The sequence below is a fragment of the Bos javanicus genome, chromosome 25 (genome assembly GCF_032452875.1).
Source record: "Bos javanicus breed banteng chromosome 25, ARS-OSU_banteng_1.0, whole genome shotgun sequence".
NCBI lineage: Eukaryota > Metazoa > Chordata > Mammalia > Artiodactyla > Bovidae > Bos > Bos javanicus.
Window position 1 is genome coordinate 5,915,454 of NC_083892.1, and position 18,746 is coordinate 5,934,199.

At 44.8% G+C, this 18,746-nt stretch overlaps 1 protein-coding gene across 8 annotated transcripts in view; it reads left to right on the forward strand.

The window, feature by feature from the left end:
• The window catches only part of RBFOX1 (RNA binding fox-1 homolog 1), a 2,444,696-nt gene that overhangs the window by 1,709,645 nt on the left and 716,305 nt on the right, over positions 1 to 18,746 (forward strand). For all 8 annotated transcript variants that reach the window (XM_061401054.1, XM_061401052.1, XM_061401049.1 and 5 more), the window contains exon 7: positions 18,626 to 18,667. In XM_061401054.1, coding sequence (XP_061257038.1) covers positions 18,626 to 18,667 — 42 coding nt within the window. The remainder of the gene's footprint in view (positions 1 to 18,625; positions 18,668 to 18,746) is intronic.

The window sequence follows — 18,746 nt, forward strand, 5'->3', positions numbered from 1 at the left end:
CCCGCAGCCTAGGAGAAATGGCCTGTACTTGGAGGGGCATTGGGGTCGAAGGTGGCACCGCCTCCTCGGAGGTCCTGGGCAGTGCCTGACTTCAGGACCAGAGTCTCTGACCCCAAAGTACCAGCCGCGCCTGGACCACGAGTATCTGCGGGCTCCTCCGTACTAAGAGGAGTTGGCCAGCAGATGGCGCTGCAGGGATTGGAACTGCAGCGCCCGCATCCTACGGCGACCCGGGCCTGGGCCGGGATGCTTTGGACCTGCAACAGGGGCTGTTTGGAAAAAGGCGCTTCCTACCGCCTGCAGGGACCGGTGGACCCCCGAACTCCTGTGGGGATTGCCAGCCTTACCTGGGAGAGGGAGTCAGGACTAGGGTGAGCTGGTGCAGGCACCGGCGGACGCGCACACTGGGGCTCAGATTCGGTTCCCCGTGAGCGGTCCAGGGAGCTTGCTCTTCTGGCAGGACTCAGCCAGGGCCCAGGGTGGAGGTGTCAGCCCGGCGCCCTCCCTCCGCGTTGGGTCTTCCTAAAATCCACCTTCTGCGGAATCTCTCTAAGGAACGTGAACACCCTCCTTTCCAGGGAGGTGAGGCCAGCGTTTAAAAGGCTGATGTTTCCTCTTCCGCTTTCCTGACTCTCAGGCCTGGGCCTTGCCACCAGCCTGTGTTTGATGTGTTTTAATTAACAATTTCATTTGTGTGCCCATGACAATACGGTTTTGCAAAGGAGTTTGATTTGCTTTTCAAAACTGCAGAATTAAATGACTAAAGGACAGTGTGGGGCAGCCCTTGTATTTTCAAATACCTTGACTCTCTTCTGTTCTTGCCTCTTTCCCCCACCCCCAGCAGAATTCTCAATCTTCCCTCTCTCTCTTCCTCTTAACACACACACACACATGCGGCAGCAGTAGCTCTTATAAACCTCTCCCCTCTCCTTCTCTTTGAAGCTGTGGTATTTCTGCACCAGATGCAGAGAAGATGGAAAAGCCTGGATCCCCTGGCTAGGGCAGGCTGACCCATCACATACTCTCCCTTCATGTCTCAAATAAAGTGGCCCCTATGCCTATGAGCTCTCTCCCTGCCCCCTTTATTCTCAGGCTCCACCTTCCAGGTGCGAGCTTCATCACCTGTTATTGTTCAGTCCTTCAGTCGTGTCCGACTCTTTGCGATCCCGTGGACTGCAGCACGCCAGGCTTTCCTGTCCATCACCAACTCCCGGAGCTTGCTCAAAGTCATGTCCATCGCTGTCTCCCAGCATTTGCTCAACTCATGGTGATGCCATGCAACCATCTCATCCTCTGTTGCCCCCTTCTCCTCCTACCTTCAATCTTCCCCAGCATCAGGGTCTTTTCATATCAGGTGGCCAAAGTATTAGAGTTTGAGCTTGAGCTTCAGCATCGGTCCTTCCAATGAATATTCAGGTGGATTTCCATTAGCATCACCTTTAAATCAAATTTAGAGAAAGTTGACCCATGGCTCCTCCTGTTCCAGAAGTTACAGTCTTCTAGTTGGGAGGGAAGGATTTGCCTAGAGCGGCCTGTGCTGTGCCTGGGGATACAGGGGCAGCTGGGTCAGCTTCTAGCCCTACTTGGCCCTGGTGTCTGAGCGGGACCCCTCAGAGGGAGTGGGACCAGAGGTCTGGCAGCCCCTCAGCCTCAGTCCACATGGCCCTGTTCTCTCTGGGCAGCAGGACCCGTGCTGAGATAGCCCAAGGGTTTCTAGGTCCTGCCTCTCCAACTTATGTGCCTGAAGCAGCTTTAATAAGTATCTGTTCAGTTAATAATCAAGGAAATTAATAGAGAGGATGAATCATCTTTCTGAATAAGTTAACTGTTGTTCAGTCACTCAGTCATATCCAACTCTTTGCAACCCCATGGACTGCAGCTCACCAGGCTTCCCTGTCCTTCACCATCTCCTGGAGTTTGCTCAAACTCATGTCCATTGAGTCAATGGTGCCAAAGTTTGTTTGGCAAACTTAATATAATATAGTCTGTGCCAGGAACTACTCAAAGTGATTTTTACATATAAACTTGTATATGCCCAATAGAAACCAATAATAGATACTGTCGATATTCCCCCCACCCCCCCTTTTTTTTTATTCAGGTGCAATAGTAGAGGTGGAAATTGGTTAAGTAACTTATCCAAGGTGAGATAATGAGTAAGTGGGTTTCAAACCCAAGCAGTGTGACTCCAGAGTTTTGTTTTCTTCTTTCTTCTCTAAATGTCTCCACTCAACTTCCTCTTATCCTTAGTCTTTTTCTCCTCTGACCAAGACTAATGTACTTATATTGAACCCAGGCAGGGAACAAGCATGCATAGAATTTAATCCCTGAAGCCCACCTTGCAGAATTTAGCTTTCAAAGGACATGGCAGGCAGGTTTCCAGATGAAAAAAGAATAGTGAAATTATTTGATTTTACCAGGAAAATGAATAGATTCCTTTCCTTTCATATCTGTAACCTATAATTGTGTTTGGGGTGTTAAAGTTGCAGAAGAAGAAGAAAATAAAGGAGGAAAGGAAAAAGAGAGAAGGAGGGAGAGGAGAAAGAGAAAGGAAGGAAAGAGAGGGCGGGAAAGAGGAAGGGCTGGAGGGAGGAAGCAAGGAAGGGGAAAAAAACAAACTTTATTTAATCTCCAGCACAAAAACGGTGTTCACAGCCCTGACTTCTCATTTGCCTGTTGCTTGGCATGGTTTCACTGCCTTGAAGCCTGCAGAAATATTGGAAGTCAAGATCCAATATAATAATTGGCTTACAGATTTGAAGAAGGATAGACAGATTTTTCCATTTCCGAGATTCATTAGTCCAGCTCTCCGTCTAATAGACAGGGCTGGCCCTGCGTCTTAGCCATTCTCTAATCAAATTGGCGCACGGTCTGCGCTCTCTCTGGGTGGAAATGGACTGCTGTAAAATTGCTCTGCCTATGGTGTTCGGCTGGCATTGGATGGGGTGGAATCTTTCTCACTGCTGCTTGATCATCTTAAGCTCTTCATTTAATCACAATAAGGAGCTCCCACCTTTTAGAAAATTCAACCAAACATCCTTATGACTTCTATTCATCAAAGACTCCCTAAGGATGTTTTGTGCTCCTGTGTTTTTTTTGAAAATGTGAACCATCTGTGAAATATCAGAGCACTTGGTCTACCTAGAAAATCTGAGAGGAGTGTGGGGCTTGGTGATGCCATCACAGAACACTTAGACTATACCAAAGTTTGCCATTAACAAAGAAGGCCATATGGCAGAGGCTAATGAGAGCGGGTTCTAGTACCAGTACGATCACAGCTCTAACCCTTAGCTGTGTATCTGCAGAAAAACATTTGATACACCTTGGTTTCCTTATCCACAAGTCTAAATCCCATCAACCAGCCTGCTGTTTGGAAGCCCGACCTCCAAATGAGCTTAACTAAGGGTCACTAGGGGCTTCCCTGGTAGCTCAGCGGTAAAGAATCTGCCTGCAGTGAGGGAGATATGGGTCTGATCCCTGGGTCGGGAAGATCTGGAGGAGGGCATGGCAACCCACTGCAGTATTCTTGCCTGGAGAATCCCATGGGCAGAGGAGCCTGGTGGCTACAGTTCATAGGGTTGCAAAGAGCCGGACACGACTGAAGAGACTTAGCACTCAGGCACACTCTTCAACTCACTGCAGGAAGTTACAGGCTTATTCAAAGTCAAAGGGCCAAGGAGCAGGTCTGGGACTCAAGCTCACCCTCTGCCTGACTTTACAGAGGGCAGTTTCCCCTTCATTGAAGAAGACAAGATCAGAATAGGAAAAGGACTCCAGCCCTTGTCATTTTTTTTTAATGTGTTTATTTTTAATTCTAAGCTGTGTTGGGTCTTCATTTGCTGTACCTGGGTTTTCCCTACTTGCAGAGAGCATGGGCCTCTCACCTCTTGTTGCAGAGAACAGGCTCTAGGGTGCGCAGGTTTCAGGAGTTGTGGCACCTGGACTTAGCTGCTCTGTGGCACGTGGAATCTTCCCCGACCAGGGATTGGCCCTGTGTCCCCTGCGTTGGCAGGTGGATTCCTGACCATTGGATCACCAGGGAAGCCCGGTGCTTGTCATCTGATGAAGAATCAAGGAAATGTGGGTATCTGTCCTTGAAAAAAATGCTCATGGAAGGAATCATGGAAATGGAGCAGAGTGGTACCCTAGAGAGAGTACCCATTGGGTCCAGCTTGTCTGGTGGGAACAGAATCCAGCTCACGTGGTCTATGGTCTATGAGGTTGCCTCTCTCAGACCTGCAGCCAGGGTAGGGCCTTATTGCCAGAGTGGGCAGAGAGGAAGTGAGTGGCGGGTGTGCTTCAAGCATGTGGCTTGAACTTTAAGGACAGGGAAGCAGGAAGAACTAGTGGTTAAGAAAATGGGCCCTAAGCCTTACTGCTTGGCCTCGAATCCTGACTCTGCTGTTTATTTGCTGCGTCAGTTTGGGCAGATGGCTTAACCTCTCTGTGCACAAACTAGGGATAAAAAACAGTATGAGCCTTGGGCTTCCTTGGTGGTTCAGTGGTTAAGAATCAGCCTCACAATGCAGGGGACACTGGTTCGATCCCTGGTCCCAGAAGGTCCCACATGCCATGGAGCAACTAAGCCCATGTGCCACAACGACTGAGCTCACGCCTTGCAACTACTGCAACCCACCTGGAACCTGTGCCTCGCAACAAGAGAAGCCCCTGCAATAAGAAGCTCAGGCAGTGTGATCAAGAGTGGCCCCCGGCTGGTCATAACTAGAGAAAGCCCATGTGCAGTAACGAGGATGCACCATGACCAAAAAATAAAATAGGTAAATAATCTTAAAAAAAAAAATATTATCGGCTTCATCAGCCATATGGGATGATTCATTCTGATGAGACCGTGTGTGCAATGCCTGGGATTTAGCACCTCACTGAATAAACGCTGGTTGTTGTGATTATTTAAATTATTCTCTGGGCTCCCAAACATCATCCCAGGTGTAACCCAAGGCTTGGAGAATGCAGACACCCATGTCCCATCTGGCCGTGGCGGTCCTCGCTTGCCTGCCTCACGCCCACGGAACCCTACCACCTCATCCGTGATGACCTGCAGTTCATCTCCTCCTCATTAGTGTAATTACAGAGACCTTCCCCTCTTCCAGGAGCACTGCCAGTGGCTGCTAAGCAAGCTTGCAGCCAAGTTGACTGGACGGACTTCCTCATTATTTCAGGCGCTCATTATTGTGGTTAGCATGGCTTCCTAGACTCGCTCAAGTACAGGGAAGGACACTGACTCTCCTGTGTGTGTGCTTTAGTCCTCCAGTGGATTCTGGCAAGCTCTGGATGGCCACGATGTCTCCTCCGCTTGGTCCCGGTTAGAACCAAGGAAGGGAGGTTGGGATGGGAGTTGGGTCAGTATTGATCCATTGAAAGGGGCTGCATTAGACTTTTATGACTTCATTGATTTCTCTCCATTGTGCAGATGAGATAGGATGGCCAGGGAGTTCTGTGGGAGGTACACAGTGGATGAGAGGGCTCTGGATTCAGGTGGGTCTGGGTTCAACTCCTGGCTCAGCCTTTTCCTAACCCGGAGAATGTAGTTTAGCTTCTCTAAACCTCCATTCTTTCACTTATTCAAAGGGATCCTAATAATGAGACTGCCTAACAGAAAAGGCAGTGAATGTGGGATGAAACAGGTGGAAAGCGAGGTCGTACCTGATGCCGGAGGGGAGGGACTGAGGTCAGGAGTAATCAACCCTCTAGGAGTCCGGGGGTGAAGGTGGGAGGCTGAAGCCCTCCTCTTCTCCCCGCCTCCTTGCTGGGCTTCAGCTGAACAGAAGAATGAGACCACCTCCAGGGCATCTCGGAAAGGCCCAGGAAAAGAGGGCGGAGCGGATGAGGCTGCAGGGGGAGCTCTATGGCTTTACCTTCCAGGAAATATCTGGAGAGTTCTTCGGCCATCCTTTTGGTACCCGACACATGTATGATACGGGGCTTCCTAGGGGGCGCTAGTGGTAAAGAACCTGCCTGCCAATGCAGGAGATGTAAGAGAGGTGAGGATTTGATCCCTGGGTCAGGAATGATCTCCCAGAGGAGGACAGGGCAACCCACTCCAGGATTCATGCCTGGAGAACCTCATGGACAGAGGATCCTAGTGGGCTGCAGTCCACAGGGTGGCAAAGAGTCGGACATGACTGAAGCGACCTAGCACACACGCATGCATATGTAAGATACCGGAGCAGAGCTGCAAAAGGGGCCTTCTTGTCGGTATACATAGGAACAGTGAGGACCCCGACCTAGTGACTCCTCTAGATTTAATCACCTGAGGAACTACCTGGGGTTCACCCAGGGTCGTGGAAAACCCAGATTGTGATTCACTTGCTCCGGAGGGCAGAGTTTGAGATGTTGCATTTCTAATTGGCTTCCAGTTAATGCCGATGCTGGTCCCACGGGAGCCACTTTGAACATCAGGGACCCGCAGGGCACTCCCGGGGGAAACCACACCGGGCTTCTGCTTGTTGCGTCTCCTTGCTGGCCCACGATCACCCCTCCACTGCGGAGCTGCCCCATTTATCCTAGTTAAGGGGTTCTACCGTGCCCGGTGATTATCCCTCATGATGCTGATTACCTTATACACTCAAATAAAATGTACCCTATCAAATGCACTGCACACAGAAAGAATATTTATTTGAATATTAAGTACAAATAAGACCTCCCCTGGGATTATCTCAAGGCACATTTGCAGAATTTAATTGCAAGGTTTTGTTGTTGTTGTTGTGTTGTGTGTGTGTGTGTGTGTGTGTGTGTATGTGTTTACCACTCAGGTTCTTTAAGAACGCCACTTGTGAAAATATTTTCTTTCCGAAGGTAAAGCTGTGCTCTGCTGGTTTATTATTACTATTATTATTTTAAATCTGAAGAGCTCGCGGAGTTTACTCATTACTTCCAGTGTCTAATTAATACTAATGGTGACAAAGCAAACAGCCAGATGACCTAGATTTTCAATTGCTTGCAGTTTCCATGAATGGCTCCTTGTTGCTTTTGAACTTTTGTGAACCTAGTTCTTTCAGTAACGATTCTTTAAGTTTAGGGTTTGAAGAGCTCATTTTTTTCCTGAAGCATTCGTCTTCCAGCTCTCCTTCCATTAAGCTTTCCAGAAAGGGTGTGAACACACACACACACACACACACACACAGCAACAATAGCCACCACCACCCAAGCAACCCTTTCGGACAACTGAACTGGAAAATTAGAAAATGAATACTCCTCAAGCTTCTCCAGCTACACAATTGTTTCCATTTCTTAAACGATGACATTTTGTAAAGTCACAGATCAGAAAGGGAAAAGACCTCTTAAGACTGTGTAAAGATTTCTTCAGATGCAGAAGGCAGCTCTGGCTTAGAAAGCCAGCCAGAGCTGCCTTCCACTGGAAAGTCACTTCCGTTCCTATTTCTTTGTCTTGAGAATTGGTTCAATGGGACTTAGTTCACCTCACTTTTGTTTTGTTTTGTTTTTCTCTTTCTAATAGTAGAGTGGTTGTTACATGATTTATTTCTGTTGACACACTCTACGATCTACAGCGTGAACTTTTAATGTCACAGCAAAAAACTTTCAGAGGTATCAGCCACTTTTTATAACCTTGATCTTTCTACCACTGGGGTATTTTCCACCCAGCATCTAAGCACAGAGCTGAGCCGATTCAGGCCATTCTCAGTTTATAAAAAGAACAGATAACAACGGCAAACAGACTTGGATGACAATTCAGTTTTTGACATTGAGAAGGCACTTTAGGACTTCCACGGTGGTCCTGTGGATAAGAATCTGCCCGCCAATGCAGGGGACACGGGTTCAATCCCTGGTCCTGGAAGATGCCACGTGTCATGGGGCAACTAAGCCCATGCACCACAGCTACTGAAGTCCGAGGGCCTAGAGCCCCATGCTCTGCAACAGGAGAGGCGACTGCAATGAGTAGCCTGCACACCACAGCTAGAGAGTAGCCCCCACTCACCGCACCTAGAGAAAGACCCCGAGCCTCGACAAACACTCAGCACCACCAAAAATAAATAAACACACACATATTTTTCAAAAGGCACTTTAGCAGTGCTTTCTGTAGGTTGCTTTTTTGGTTGCTTTGCAAATACGAACTCTTTCAAATCCTAGGATGACGCTTAGGGGTGAGGCCCAGCTGCGAAATTTGTTCAAGGTTCCCAAGCTAATAAGTAGCAGCATTAAGATTTGAACCTTGCAAGTCTGGCTTCTAGAGTTTATCCTCTGAACATCAGATGCCTCTCAAATGTCTTTCAATTAACAGGATCAGGATGACTGCCCAGATAAGGCCGTGGCCTGTGTATTTCTGCTGAATCTGTTTAATTGGGATGTAGATGATAAAAATATCAACTTCTCAAGAAATCATCATCACATTTTGCAACATTTAACCAGAAGGGGGAAAAAAAAAGTCTAGTTAAAACATCTCAATTTAAAAATGTCTTGAAAACTGTATTTCATCTAAGCAGAGGTATGCAAATAGTATGTAAATCACCCACCTGGCCCTCCCCACTCTTTCTCACCTCTGGATGTGGAGAGGGGGATGATTGGAAAATCTGAGTTGAGAGCCCTGTGCTATATAATCAGAGTTCTCTGGCTATAAGGTAATGATGGTCCCAGGGGACTGGTTCAGGGCCATATGCCAAGCCCTTTTAGCTCCTCAGGACATTTCGGTGAGTGTTCAGATTTTCTTGGACCAAGCAAGGGATTGGGGTGGAGTTGGGGGAGCAATTATAACCCTTGATTATGAAGGGAAAAGTGGTGATTGCTTCTGCATCTGAAACAAATAGAAATCATCTTCATAATAACCACAATTGTTTTCTCTCACCGTCCTCTGCCTCGGTTCACAAAATACCTTATTAAATCTGGAGAATAAGAATATGCCTGGGGTAATGGTTGATTATTAGAATAAATAATAGGCACCAGGGCTCCCCCCACCTTGCAAGTTATCAGATGCGAAGACACTTTTCTGGTTTCGCTGGTAACCGTGCGTACATGTGTCAGGCCAGCCTGGCTCTTGATGGCCAGGGGCCGCCCTCTCACTTCAAGACCAGCATCAAGCCTGAAATCAACAGCTCCAAGAGGTCGCATCTTTGCAGGAAGCGGGGTGGCTGCAGGAAGCAGAACGGGATCCGCGCCAGGGGCCGCTTGTGACTGCCACCTCTTGCTGGGTGCTTGTCTGTCGAATCTGTCTGCCTGCACAGCCTCGTCCCAGATCTGGGGAACGTGTTCTGTTGCTAATGGGGTATTTAACAAGTGGGTTCATGGCACACCAAGTGCAAAAAGCATTTCCTCCAAAGAAAACAGCTCTTTAAAACCTGTTATTTGAGGCTCTCTCAAGTTCTGCAGGCATCCTGACCTCTGACACCCCTTTAATCAGATAACCAACACTTGACTCTCCCTGGTGACTCATATCAGGAGCAATGGGTCTCTTGTGATCCGTACCAACATCATCAAGCGGTATGGTTTTACGGGGCCCAGCAGGAGAAGCGGTGCTCACTCGGAGGTGTGTAGTGCTGGTGTATACCATACTCAAGTCATTTAAGGGCTAAAAATCCTAAGGCATTTGAGATTTTCAGGACATGCTTAATAAATTACCCCTAAGCACTGTTGGCTATCAATTAAATATGTTAGAACCTTCAGTCTTTGAGTTTATCAATTCATGTTTACATGTAACACCAACCAATTTTTTTTTTTTTTCCAATTAGGATTTAGCCTTGCCACGTTCTTTCTCATTCTCCTGACCCCCTTCAGCTCCTCTCGGAAGCTGGAAGCTGGCACCTTTACAAAATCAGATGAGATTTTATCAACAGATTGTGGTTCTCCCTGAGGTTAAAATGAAAATAGTGGAGGAGAGATGAGTGGATCCCCAAGTTCTCTCAAATGCATTTTCTTCAATAATACAACCTGAGCCAAAAATCGAGTTAATTCATCATGGCTGACCTCACTCATTGTGGCTTTTACTTTTCACTATTTTTTTAATTGATTATTCCTCACTTCCTTTTTTGAAGCCTAAGGACTTACTACTTTCCCACACTATTTTTTTCCTCCTTTAGACCAAAAAGAAACAACAGCCAGAACTATTGATGAGATTTATAGTTGCTTATAATATTGTTCAGTCATGTCCGACTCTTTGCAACCCATGGACTGTGGGCCACCAGGCTCATCTGTCCCTGGGATTCTCTAGGCCAGAATACTGGAGTGGGTTGCCATTCCCTTCTCCATGGGATCTTCCCAACCCAGAAATCAAACCTGGGTCTCCTGCATTGCAGGCAGATTCTTTACTGTCTGAGCTACTATATGCATATATATATATACACACATATGCATATACATACATATTTATATTTGTTGAGTATATGGAGGGATGAAAGGGTGGAAAAACAAATAGATTTCAAACATTATCCTGATCTCTAGAAAAAGGAAACAGAATAAGACAGTTCTTTCCCTTGCAGATCCTGTCTGATGTGTGGGAGGGGAAATTTGACTGGTAATAAGGTCAGGATAAAGTAGGAGGAACTGATAAGGGAGAGCTCCAAGTCAGGAGAAGATGAAAAAGGCTGAATCTGAGAAAGGTTCTGAGCCCTGTTGACTAGATGAAGATAGGAGATGGGGGAAGATGAATCCTCGCTATTAAACATCTTGTTCAACCAGGAGAGCATAGGGTCTCATGCTGGAGTTTATTGCTTCAGTTTCTAACCTTTCATAAGTGCTTACTTGGCAGCCCTATCGAAAATGGTATTTGCTTCTCTGGAAGCATCTTAAAGGAACAGTACCAGACCTCCCACTTTTTTTTTTTTTTTTCCATTTAGGCTATAAACTATATTGGTTTTGTGCATTAGTCCCATGGGAGGAAAAAAAAAATCACATGCTAGTTTCCAGATGAAATGGCATTTAGTAAAGTGTACATTTAAGGTATTTTTCAGGGCTGGCTTTTAAAAAGTGCATGGGAAGGGTATTTCTTCATAACTGATGATAAAGTGTTATAATACAGGTGTCTCTTCTCCTGAACCTCTCCCATAATGGTGTTTGAGAATTTTTTTTTGAGAACCTCATTAGATATGAAAGAGAAAGTCTCTCAGTCGTGTCCAACTGTTTGCGACCCCATGGACTATACACAGTCCATGGAATTCTCCAGGCTAGAATACTGGAGTGGGTAGCCTTTCCCTTCTCCAGGGGATCTTCCCAACCCAAGGATCGAACTCAGGTCTCCTGCATTGCAGGTGGATTCTTTACCAACTGAGCAATAGTGATAACTTATTAATGCTTCAGAGCATCATCACACTCTGCTTCGAGTTCTGTGTGATGACCACCGCTGCAGCAGAAACACAGACCTGTGATGGGACTCAGATCGTCAACTGGCAATTTGCACTTGATGACCTCTAGGTGACAAACAGGAGGTCACCTGCCACCAGAGCCAGAAGATGTGGGTGTTACCAAGTTGATTTCTAAACAAAGAGCTGATGGCAGGTGTAGGTTCTATTAGGCAACAGTAGAATGTATGGTGGGCTTCCCAGGTAGCGCTGGTGGTAAAGAACCTCCCTGCCAATTCAGGAGACATAAGAAACACAGGTTTGATCCCTGGGTCAGGAAGATCCCCTGGAGGAGGGCATAGCAACCCTCTCCAGCATTCTTGCCTGGAGAATCCCATGGACAGAGGAGCCTGGCGGGCTGCAGTCCATGGGGTCGTGAAGAATCAGACACGACTGAAGCGACTTAGCACAGCACAGAGGTGTTTGGTGGAGATGACATCCAACTCACAAAGAATTTATGGCATGGGCAGGAACGCCACCAAAGGAGAAGCTGGTTATTGTTACTAGAATATGAGGAATGTTACTAGAATGTAGATGCTGCCCAGGAAAAAGTAATACCATCACTCTTTAATTGCATCTCCCGTTTAGTTTATGTTTTACATGTAGATAAATATGTGATCCATTTTGAGTTAATTTTTTGTATAACGTGTGAGGTTTAAATCAAGGTGTTTCATTTGTTTTTGCTTTTTTGTTTTTTGCTTTGCATACAGACATTCAGTTACTCTAACACCATCTGTTTTGGGGCATATCAGTTTCCATAGTATTAATTTTTAAGTGGTTAGTCTAGAGATTATAATACATATATTTAACTTCCCTTAGTGTACCTAGAATCAGGTGTTTTTTTTTTTTTACTATTTTGATTGGGATGTGGAACACTTATTGACATATATGCTTCTTACCCTCCTCTCTTGATGCTGTGTTTATCTTATATATTGCACATGTTGTTGTTTAGTTGCTAAGTCATGTCCGACTCTTTTTTGAACCCATGGACTATAGCCCACCAGGCTCCTCTGTCCACTGGATTTCTGAGGCAAGAATATTTCAATGGGTTGCTATTTCCTTCTCCAGGGGATCTTCCTGACCCAGGGATCGAACCTGCGTTTCCTGCCTTGGCAGGTAGATTTTTTACCACTGAGCCACCAGGGAAACCCCATATGTACATTGAAAACCAAATTAGACAATTTTGTAATTTGTTGGTTTTCAACAATTAAACATATTTGAAAGAACTCAAAGGAGTAGACTGGTCTATTGTATTCTCATTTACCCTTATATTTACCATTTCTTTGCTCTCCATTTATTCTTTATGTTCCAACTTTCCTTCTGGTTTCATATTCCATTTGTCTGGCAATTCCTATAGCAGTTATTTCAGAGCAGTTCTGTTGGCAGAGAATTTACTTAGTTTCCTTAATATTTCATATTCATTTCTAAGGGATATTTTCATTGGAATTAGAATTCTGAATTGAATTTAGCACTTAGAAAATTATGTGCCACCTCTTTCCTGACTCCCTGGTTTTTGTTTGCTTGTTCAATGAGAAATCCACAGTTATTTGAATTGTTGCCTTCTTACAAAGAGAGCATTATTTGTCTGGCTGTTTTCAAAGTCCTCCCCCCATCTTAGGTTTTAGACATTTGATTATATTTCTTTGGGTTTACCTCTTTAGGGTTTGCTGAACTTGTTGAATTTGTGTGTTTATATCTTTTGTCAAATGTGGAGAGTTTTAAGCCATTATTTCCTCAAATAATTTTTCTGCGGTGAACTTTATTCTAGAATCCTTTATCCTAGCATTATCTTTATTCTAGAACCCTTTATCCTAGAATTATCTTTATTCTAGAACCCTTTATCCTAGCATTATCTTTATTCTAGACTCCTTTGTCCTAGAATTATCTTTATTCTAGACTCCTTTGTCCTAGAATTATCTTTATTCTAGACTCCTTTGTCCTAGAATTATCTTTATTCTAGACTCCTTTGTCCTAGAATTATCTTTATTCTAGACTCCTTTGTCCTAGAATTATCTTTATTCTAGACTCCTTTGTCCTAGAATTATCTTTATTCTAGAACCCTTTGTCCTAGAATTATCTTTATTCTAGAACCCTTTATCCTAGAATTATCTTTATTCTAGACTCCTTTGTCCTAGAATTATCTTTATTCTAGATTCCTTTGTCCTAGAATTATCTTTATGCTAGAACCCTTTATCCTAGCATTATCTTTATTCTAGACTCCTTTATCCTAGAATTATCTTTATTCTAGACTCCTTTGTCCTAGAATTATCTTTATTCTAGGATTCCAGTGACATGAATGTTATAATTTTCTTCTGTTGTTACACATCCCTGGATTTCTTTTTCTTTTCTTTTCCTCACTTTGTTTAGTTTGGATACTTTTTACTGACATGTAAGCTGAAACTCCAGTACTTTGGCCACCTCATGCGAAGAGTTGACTTATTGGAAAAGACTCTGATGCTGGGAGGGATTGGGGGCAGGAGGAGAAGGGGACGCCAGAGGATGAGATGGCTGGATGGCATCACTGACTCGATGGACGTGAGCCTGAGTGAACTCCGGGAGTTGGTGATGGACAGGGAGGCCTGGTGTGCTGTGATTCATGGGATCGCAAAGAGTCGGACACGACTGAGCGACTGAACTGACTGACTGACTGACTCAAATTCGCTGAGTTTTCTCCTGCTGTCTCTGTTCTACATTTGAACTCTTTCAGTGATTTTAATTTTTTTTTAAATTTAGGTTATTGATTTTATAGTTCTAAAATTTCCATTTGGTTCCTCTTTATGTCTTCTTCATTTTTTTTTTTTTTGCCAGTACTATTTTTTTTTCCTTAGTGTTAACCATGTTTTCCTTTGTTTGTTGGAGTATTTTTATAATAGCTGCTTATAATGTGTATTTGATAATCCCAAATTACCATTTTTCTTTATTCTGGTCTGCTTCCCCCCTCCATCTGCTACTGTTTAATTTTCAGAGATTTTACGTATGTATTCTATTCAGATTTTATAGCGACACTGAACAAGGGAGACAGGGTAATGTAGGCTTGCTCCATCTTAGCTAGAACCAGAACCTCATTACCTGCTTCACTTTATGTGATTGTGAGAAAGAAGCGCTCAAAATGAGAGTTCCCATTGTAGCCGCTTCAGAGTGCACAGTATAAGAGGATTAACTACATACACAATATTATGCGCCCATTGCTGTCTAGTTTCAGAACTTTCTCATCACTCCAAATATAGAAACTCCAAACCCACAAGGCACTCACTCACCCCGCTTTGTTTGTTGTCCTTGTTTTTTAAGTCACTAAGTCATGTCCGACTCTTTTGCTACCGCATGGACTGTAACCCTCCAGGCTCCTCTGTCTGTGGGATTTCCCAGGCAAGAATACTGGAGTGAGTTGCCATTTCCTTCTCCAAGGGATCTTCCCCGCCCAGGGATCAAACTCACGTCTCCTACATTGGCAGGTGGAGTCTTTACCACCACCTGGGAAGCCCTATTACCGCTCTTTACCCCCTTCCCCTGGCAACCATTAACCTGCCTTCTGTCTCTATGGATTTGTCCCACCTAACAGTTTGTGGAGATACAAGCTTTACTTATCATATGTACTTTGCACACCATAACATTACCTATTTCAAGTATATGACTCACCGTGTGTTTTGTATATTTAGACAGTTGTACCCATTTCCTATTTATAATTTTAAAATTGTAATTTAAAAAAAAATTTTTTTGGTGACCCATGCAGCATGTAGGATCTTAGTTCCCCAACCAGGGATTGAACTCTGGCTCCCTGTGGTGGAAGCCTGGGTTCTTAACCACTGGACCACCAGAGAAGTCCTTTCTTCCTTTTTAATATTTTGGAATATTTCCTCCCAGTCCTTTCCTCTTGTCTTTTTTTTTCTTTACTAGTCAATTTCACTATATTTTTTAACACAAAACAAGGATCACTTTTATAGCTGCTTTTACTAAAGACTAAATCACACCTTTTCAGAGAAGGCAATGGCAACTCACTCCAGTACTCTTGCCTGGAAAATCCCATGGACGGAGGAGCCTGGTGGGCTGCAGTCCATGGGGTCTCTAGGAGTCAGACACGACTGAGTGACTTCACTTTCAGTTTTCACTTTCATGTACTGGAGAAGGAAATGGCAACCCACTCCAGTGTTCTTGCCTGGAGAATCCCAGGGACGGGGGAGCCTGGTGGGCTGCCGTCTATGGTGTCGCACAGAGTCGGACACAACTGAAGCGACTTAGCAGCAGCAGCAGCAAATCGCACATTTTAAGCATTTCCCATCTCTGTTTTTTAAAACGATCGTTGTAAATGCTGCCCATTTTGCCATCTTATCAATGCATTATGGGGCTTCCCTGGTGGCTCAGTGGGAAAGAATCCACCTGCAGTGCAAGAGCTGCAGGAGACCTGGGTTCGATCCCTGGGTCAGGAAGATCCCCTGGAGGAGGGCATGGCAACCCACTCCAGTGCTCTTGCCTGGAGAATCCCACAGACAGAGGAGCCTGGTGGCCTGTAGTCCATATGGTCTCAGAGAGTTGGACATGATTGAAGCAACTGAGCACTCATGCACAGTAGTACTAAAATTTACTTTTAATTTTTTTCTATTATTACACATGGTAATATTTACAGCTTTTAAATAATGCTGCAATTAATTGACACATAAATAAACATTTGTGTGTAACTCTGTTTTCTTAAGAGCTATTCTTAGAGGTGATACTTCTGGGTTAAAGGACACAGCAAAGCACTGATTTCTAGATTTGGGGCTCTGGCATAGCCTAAGTAATGATTCCTGTTTTTGTTTTAGAGAAAGTCAAAAAGAAACCTTCAATATAAAATACGTAAAATATACATCAAAAGTCAGCTCCAAAACCTTCTTCTCCTTTAGTATGTTTCAAAAACTCTCCATATATTGTCATATGTTAGGTATCAGGGATTGCCTCATTGGTGGGAAAAAAAAAAAAAAAACTAGAAATAAACAGAATAAATTGTGAACGCATACCCAAATTTCCTTTTGGTTTTGTTGCTGGAGTTGAAGGTGGAGTCGGCTAGTCACTCAGTCATCTCTGACTCTTTGTGACCCCATGGACCGCAGCCTGCCAAGCTCCTCTGTCCATGGAATTCTCCAGGCAAGAATACTGGGGTGGGTATCTGTTCCCTGCTCCACGGGATCTTCCCAATGCAGGGATCGAACGCAGGTTTCCCACATTGCAGGTGGATTCTTTACCATCTGACCCACCAGGGAAGACCACTCCCCATAGAGGGAGCGTGACCACAGGTCCCAGGTTGCCTTGTCACCTCCATATCACATCTGCTGACCCCAGGATAATCACTACTAATACCCCACACACTCCTTTAATGCCCATATATATTTTTTAATTTTTTTAAATTGGAGAATAATTGCTTTCCAATGTTGTGTTAGTTTCTGCTGTATAGCAGCATGAATCAGCCACATGTATACATGTATCCCCTCCCTCTTGAGCCTCCTCCCCTTCCTACCACCCACTCCACTTCTCTAGGTCATCATAGAGCACCAAGCTGAGCTCCCCGTGTTATACAGCAGCTTCCCACTAGCTATCTGTTTCACACCTGGTAGTCTATGGGGTCGCAGAGTCGGAGATGACTGAAGCGACTTAACAGCAGCAGCAGCAGTGTATATATGTCAGTGCTACCCACTCAATTTCTCCTACCCTCTCCTTCCCACTCTGTGAACATATTTGCAGGGAAGGGATGGAGTGTATATATATATATATATATATTTTTTTTTTCTGTCTGGTCAACAAATTATATCGTTATTCTAAAGACACATCCTTGCTTTTCAGATCAGCTCAGTCGCTCAGTCATGTCCGACTCTTTGCGACCCCATGAATCGCAGCACGCCAGGCCTCCCTGTCCATCACCAACTCCCAGAGTTCACTCAGACTCACGTCCATCGAGTCAGTGATGCCATCCAGCCATCTCATCCTCTGTCGTCCCCTTCTCCTCTTGCCCCCAATCCCTCCCAGCATCAGAGTCTTTTCCAATGAGTCAACTCCTTGCTTTTAAGAAGCACATTTTGGTAGGGCATGGCATAGTGAGAGTGAAGTCGCTCAGTCCTGTCCTACTCTTTGCGACCCCATGGACTGTAGCCTACCAGGCTCCTCTGTCCATGGGATTTTCCAGGCAATAGTACTGGAGTGGATTGCCATTTCCTTCTCCAGGGGATCTTCCCGACCCAGGGGTCGAACCTGGGTCTCCCACATTGTAGACAGACACTTTACTGTCTGAGCCACCAGGGAAGTCCTAGGGCATGGCATAGGTATCACTAATCTTTTCCTTTTTTGAGCTTGTGGGAGATATCACAAGTTGATCAGAGTTCCCTTCTCTGATACAAGCACTGACCTCAGAATTTCCCCCAACGCAGTCCTCAGGGACATACTGCTATCTGATTAGAACTGGACCATAAAATGTAACCCATTTGCCAGGTGATAAGTGATACTGTGGGCCCTTAGCATCAGCAAAGATGCTGTGTGCTGACCAGTGCTTATCCCTGATCATCTTTTTTATTTTTTACTTTTCATTTTATATTGGAGTATAGCCAACTAACAATGCTGTGGCAGTTTCAGGGGAACAGCAGAGGGACTCAGTCATACACATACATGTACATCCATTCTCCCCCAAACCCTCCTCCCACCCAGGCTGCCACACAGTATCGAGCAGACTTCCCTGTTCTGTAGTAGGTCCTTGCCGGTTATCCATTTTAAATACAGCAGAGTGTACGAGTCGATCCCAAACTCCCTAACTATCCCTTCCCCTCTGGCAACCAGAAGTTCATTCTCTGAGTCTGTTAGTCTCTTTCTGTTTTGTAAATAAGCTCTTGTGTATCATTTATCTTTAGATTCCACCTATCAGGGATGTCATATATTTCTCCTTCTCTATCTGACTTAACTTCACTCAGTGTGACCATCTCTAGGCCCATTCATGCTGCTGCAGATGACATTGCTTCATTCTGTGTAATGGTTGAGTAAGTGGACCTTCCATGAGGAATGCCTGAACTTGTTGGGGCAAGAGGGAAAGCTTCACCCTGGTCAGATTCTACCTCCCGCGCCCTCATTCACATCCCTCTCTTTATCTACCTTCAAGACTGTAGCTCATTCTAGCGGTGTTTCTGGATGACACAATTGAAACTCCAAAAGAACTGGAAGCTATTTGGACCTAAAGAAAACATTAAATGCATAATTAATTAATTCTGGGTCTACTTTGAACCAAGTGATTAGAAGTAATTTTCCATTTTCTTTCATGCTGTTTTCTTGCAGAACCGTCTGATTTCCCCCCCCTCTTTTTCTTCTCTTTGTAGGTTTCAAGACAACAGATGAATTGTGAAAGAGAGCAGCTAAGGGTAGGTGTATGTGCTTGTAAAATTCTTCCTGGGTCTCGTTTCTGTGTGATAAGCAAAAATTTCCCTGTCTCTCCCCAGA